Here is a 6,475-nt window from a genome sequence, read left to right as displayed (position 1 = left end):
CTCTGTACGGTCTCAAATATGGGCCGAAGTGTTGGTACAAGATATTTGATTCCTATATAATGAGCCTTGCTTACAACAGACTGAATTCAGAGACTTGTATATATTTCAAAAGGTTTGGTCATGATTATATCATTTTGATGTTGTATGTGGACGACATATTGACATCACACCCCAACAAAGATCAGTCCAAGGATTGAAGGCACAGTTGGCTAGGAATTTGATATGAAGGACTTGGGACCAGCAAACAACATTCTAGGGATGCAAGTTCTTCAAGATAGAAGCAACAGAAAGATTTGAGTTTCCCAGAAAAATAATTTGAAAAAAGTCTTGCAACACTTCAACATAAAAGATTGCAAGCCCATATCGACCCCTCTTCCTGTTAACTTCAAGTTATCATTCGAGATTCGTCCTATAGCAGTGCAGAGATGATGAAGATGTCTCGAGTACCTACTACAAGAAAAAAGGCTTCAACCGTTGTCGTAGGTATTTTAAAACTGTTGTTAAAGTCTTTGTGGTTAAAGGGTGCGTTCAAAGACAACGATTTTTTCTGTTGTTGAAGCTACAATTTGTGGCGGTTTTTGAAAAACCATCGCCTACAAAATTATCGACGGCTTAAAGTAAATAGCGACGAAAATTGTAAACACTGTCGCTAATTAACGACAGTTAATTCATGATTTCCGATTTAATAAATCTAAAAAAAATTATGAAGGCGACGGTTCTACCTAAATCGTCGCTAATTTTAGCGATGGTTGTAATCAAAACAGTCGTCATTTTAAAATAGCGACGGTTTTATAAATATAGCGACGATTTTAGCGAAATCATCGCTAAATATAGCAACAACATCCTCAATTCGTTGTTGTTTGTCGAAAAAACACTTTAATCACCGTTGTCGTAAATGCTCAAAGACAACTGTTTTATAGAACCATTGTCATTAACCCTAAAATCCATTGTCTTTGACCTCCTAAAGACAACGGTTTTTATTTGTTTTAGCTTAAAAAACGCCATACGACAACGGGGTTGTCGTATGTGTGTTGTTGATTAATGAATTTCTTATAGTGACCATATGCATCAGCAGTGGGAAATTTGTGTTCGCCATGATCTGTACAAGACCAGGCATTGCTCAAGCAGTGGGAGTATTTACACTACAAGAAAAATGATTTTCCGCAGCACGTTATCAACAGCGTGCATTAAAAGCACGCTGCGAATAGTGCTTTTAACGGCGTGCATCAATATGTGCGCTGTTAATATTGTTGCACTAGACAGAAATAACGGCGTGCATCAAAAGCACGCTGCGGAAAGTAATATCTGCAGCGTGCATTTATGTATGCTGTAAATATTACATACTTTCCGCGGCGTGCTTTTAATGTGCGCCGTTAATAAGATATACATTAATGGCGTGCATTAAAAGCATGCTGCGAAAAGTAATATTATATACTATCCGCACTGTACCGTAATGTGCGCTGTTAATACCCTATGCATTCACGGCTTGCATTGATAACACGCTGTGGAAAATGTTGCGAAATTTTAAATTAGCGACGGTTATAAATAACCCGTCGCTAATTTAAATATTGAGACGGGGTTTTACACCGTCGCCATTTTTAATCGGCGACGGTATAATAAAACACCGTCCCTTTTAGCGACGGTGTTTAGGAAACCGTCGCTCATTGCCGTAAATCAGCGACGATTATATATAAACCGTCGCTAATAGCGACGGTTTATTTGGAAACTGTCGGTAATAGTCACAAATTGTCTATAAATATCCATTTTCGTTCCACTTTCCTACACACTATTTTACAACACTTAAAATTTTTCTTCCTTATACGATTTTAATTTCAATTTAGGTACATTTTTTTGTTTCAATTTTTGGTTAATTTTTTAAGTGTTTTAATTAAGATCATGAGATTATTTATCATAAGTGTATTGTATTTTTTAAAAAATTTACTAAATTATAAAAGTAATTTTTTTTTTTATTTTTAAGTAGATTTTAGCGACGGTTTATAAAACCGTCGCTAAATTTAAATACCGTCGCTAAATTTAAACACCGTCGCTAATATTTAGCGACAGATTTGTCACAAACTGTCGCTAATATTTAGATGTTTTTTTAACATCAACGGCGTACATTGCACGCTGCAGATAGCGTATTAACGGCGTACATATGCACGCGGCCAATAGTTTAACTATCAACAGCATACTCTGCACGCCGTTATTAGACTAAACCGCAGCGTAAATCGCACGCCGCCAATAGTGTCAAACTTAAGACGGCTTTCAACTTTACATAGTGCGTCGCAGCGTGCAATGCACACTGCGGATACCTTTCCGCGACGCATATTGCACGCCGCAGAAACCCACTTTTCTTGTAGTGTTAGTTGGTATACGACGAATTCTGGACGAGAGCATTGGAGTACATTTAATAGGATCATTAGATACATCAAGGTGCCTTAAATGCTGCATTATGTTATGGACGATCAGATTTTATACTCAGAGGCTATGTCGATTCAGATTATGCATGTGATCCTGATAAGAGAAAATCTACTACTGATTATGTGTTTACACTTGCGAGATGAGCAGTAAGCTGGGTTTCAAAAGTGGAAACAGTCGTGGCGTTATCTACGATGGAAGCAGAATATATGGCAGCTACTCAAGCTTACAAGGAGACAATATGGATTAAAATGTTATTGGATGAGATCAGACACAAACAAGAGAATGCTCCTTTGTTTTGTGATAGTCAGAGTGCCTTGTACTTCGCAAAGAATCCAGCATTTCATTCCAGGATGAAACACATGGGAGTACATTTTTACTTTGTGCGGGAAGTAGTAGAAGAAGAAAGCGTGAATATGCAGAAGATCCATACAAAAGGCAACATAGATGATTTTTGGACTAAGCCGGTTAACATTGAAAAGTTCGAGTGGTGTAGATCCTCAAGTGGCCTAGCAGAAACGTAAGCAACAGGGAATGACAAGATTAAAAAGATGTGTGGAGATGTGTTTGATTAACAATCAAATCTCAAAGTGGCAGAAATGTCAGCAAAATATTTAGTCAAGTAGGGGCGGCTGCACATTTAGACGGAATAATTGAATTTCAAACCATGTGTTCAGACAATAAAATTGTGCAGAAGGTTCCTGCATTTAGACAAGGAATTGTATCTATAAATAGATGCATTCCTTCATAACTCAAGTATCCATTCTTCACGTTTTCTCTCATCCTATAGCATTTGAGTGCTTAGTTCCATAATATTTGTGAGGTGTTTGTTCTCCTATATCAAGAGAGTGTGTGTTCTCTTTGAAAACACAGTGAGTGGTTGTACACCGTAATATATTTTAGTTGAATTTTTTTCATCTTGTCTTTGGTTTTTACTCTAATAATTTTTAATGGTTTTCCACGTAAATTCCGGTGTCCAGTTTATTCTTTATTTTCATATTTATTATCTCAAATTACCGTACACGTGGGACCAACAGAAGATATATGGACAAAAAATTTAATGAGATCGTCTCACGAGTCAATTTTATTAGACAAATATCATATCAGGGTTTTCCACTCGAATACAAGATGTAAAGTTCTTATACATTTTAAATCAATAATGCTTGTGATTATTACCATTTACGATTTATGCATTCGATTTGTGTATCGCAAATTTAAAATTGAGAAGTGTATTTTTTGATATCATGTATAAATAAATATATTGATTTTAAATAATTAATTCATCCCATAAATAAAAATATCTGTCATATGACTAAACTAATGTTTACAATCAGTCATTCCCGCATAATAAAGTAACATGGAGTACACATCTCACTCAATTTATATTATCAAATTTTATTCTCAGTCTTTTATATATATATATATATATATATATATATATATATATATATATATATATATATATATATATATATTTACAATTTTAGCATTTTATTATCGAGGGTACTAATGCGACGTTACACATCAGCGTCACATTAGAACAATAAACTTGAAAAAAGAAAAAAAACATTGCAATTATACGATATTGATCATACAAGCAGCTGAGGGAATTAGTTGAGTGAGTTGTTTTATTTTACAGTAAAACTGACGAAAAAAAGGAGCATATGCGATTTCATTTCGATGGCAACAAGAAGGTTATACAACTAATTTCAGACAAGAAGACGAAAAAAGGGAACACGATCAAAATCATTCGCATTTATTTTTGAATATTTTTCTACGTACTGAGCCGATTCTGATGGGTACTCCATGATAAGAAACATGGTGAATACGTAGCTGAGCATCAGTCAGCAGAAATATTATTGCGAAATAATGACCAGTTTCAAGATGAAGCATAAGAATCCGCAGGCTCAATTTCCGAGATCGAATTGACGAAAATCTTCATATCATCATATAGTTCCTGAGCAGCTGTACTGTTATTAAGCTCGATTCCATGGAATCCTCCAGGATTGAAACGAGACGTTACTTGAACGCCGCATGACGTCAAGAACTGCGCCAACTGAATGGACCTGTCAACTAACGGGTCCCCGTAATCACCTTTGATGTAAACCCTAGGTAACCGGAAGACACGGCCCATGTACGTCCCGCCGGAAATCGGGTTGCAGAACTCGTGATCACGGTTCGCGTTAGTGGGCAAGGCCAGGCACCAGAGCACGTGATTAACGTAAAGTGGAACATAGGGATCTTCTTCCAGCCTGGCCTCTGATTCAGTTTTTTCCATTCCACCAAAGAATGCTTGATTTAGAAGCAACCCTTTTATATTCAATGGCCGGAGATCAAAATCCAGAGCACGAAGTGCTACATGGTAGGCTATATTGGCGCCAGAGCTGCTGCCGAGAAAGAAAACCCTGGAAAAATCAGCATACTCCAGCCATGGATCCCGCCCGCTGGTACCATTTGCCTGGTCCTGAACCCAAAAAAGGGCGTTCAGGGAGTCGTTATAGGCAGCTGGCAGACGGTTCTCCGGCGCGAGACGGTACTCGACAGAGACCACAACTGCGGGGAACTGGGACACGATTTGGTTGCAGAAATTGTGGAAGATGACGGTGCTCAAGCTGAAGAGGACAAAATCACCGCCGTGTAGGTAGATCACGAGAGGTAGCTTCTTGTTTTGGGGTGGATTTAGAGGAATGTAGAGGCGGACATAGGCATGGGATTTGTTGCTTAGAGTGATGTCTTTAGAAAGGGCGATCGGGGGAGGATCGGATGAATCTGGGGATGGAGTAGCAGGCACCATCGGGATTCGTATCTCTCGGTTTAAGGTTCCGTTTGCATTCCATGAGATCCCCAAGGCTTCGAAGGCTTCTTCCCATGTGTGTTGTGCTTCAAGATTTGGTGATGCGGAGATGGTTTGCTGCCATGAGATGCAACAAATGAAAAGGACGAAGAAAACGAGTGTGTGTATGGATTTGTTAGTGTAAAGAAGAAGAGCCATTGTTGGTGGAAAGTGTGCTACATGATACAGGATTATATAGGAAAGGTCTTGTTTTGTGGCAAGGGCAAGTGGTTTACGCCACTTAACTCCCACAGTTGACATATAGTGGCAAGGGCAAGTGATTTACGTCTGTTCACTCCCGCAGTCAACATATTCATACTATTATCGTATCTAGTCTAATATCTATCTATTCTATTTATTAATAAAAATCTGAATTGTGTTTCTACTTTCTACTTTTGTCCTGAATTGATATTTTTTAATTTATTATGTTAATCATTGATGATTGGTCTTCTGTCTTTTGTATTCCGAATGATTTCAAACCAACTCATCTTATTCTAGAGGTAAGGATATGTTCATCATTATTATTGTTTAGTTTTAATTTTATATTTTGTTTTTAATTTGAATTAATGTTATGATCTTGTATTTATTGTGATGCATGTATATTTTCCCTTGGGTTATATAAATTAATACAATATACATGGTTTACTAATAATTATGGTTGAATAATAATTATACAAACATGCATATCTACCTAATCTTACTCACTTTTTATTAGCTAATAAAAATAAACATGTTTTCAAATCCATGAACAATATAACATGCAATTTTTCAACCAAAAGCAAATTGATTTTGTCTAATATTCTACTCTCATAATTATTTTTTCCTCCCCTCAATTAATTGTGCATGAATACATATATCATTTCCCTCGGAAAAGTCGAGACACGAATCTCAAGAAGCGTATTCAAGCGCAACAGATACAATTATTGAGTCTCACTGTACGATCACTTTTCCGCTTATAAATTAAAGATCATTGAAAGCCAACAATAACAACAAATGTGTGGACAAATAGAGGAAAGGGGCACGCATATTGAATATTAGCTTACAAGAAGCAATCATCCCAGATAGAACACTTCATTGTGTTATCAGCTTAGATTAGAAACACAAATTTTCTCATTGTGTGAAAACACTTTCGTGTTGTACTCAGAAATGAGTTCTCACACACACATACCACCACTCAAATATGTATAGTCTTGCACAAAGACAATAAACTTGTATATGTAGTCT

At 36.8% G+C, this 6,475-nt stretch overlaps 1 protein-coding gene across 1 annotated transcript; it reads right to left on the bottom strand.

Moving 5' to 3' along the window:
- Positions 1 to 4,063: 4,063 nt before the first annotated feature.
- LOC140815246 (probable carboxylesterase 8) lies at positions 4,064 to 5,498 on the bottom strand. Its single transcript, XM_073174368.1, has one exon. It carries the CDS (start codon positions 5,408 to 5,410, stop codon positions 4,298 to 4,300), a length of 1,113 nt encoding a protein of 370 aa, XP_073030469.1. The 5' UTR covers positions 5,411 to 5,498; the 3' UTR covers positions 4,064 to 4,297.
- Positions 5,499 to 6,475: the final 977 nt, after the last annotated feature.

Source organism: Primulina eburnea, chromosome 15 (assembly GCF_022965805.1).
Source record: "Primulina eburnea isolate SZY01 chromosome 15, ASM2296580v1, whole genome shotgun sequence".
Taxonomy (NCBI): domain Eukaryota; kingdom Viridiplantae; phylum Streptophyta; class Magnoliopsida; order Lamiales; family Gesneriaceae; genus Primulina; species Primulina eburnea.
The sequence above is the reverse complement of the archived record's forward strand: the minus strand, read 5'-3'. Positions and strand labels throughout refer to the sequence as shown.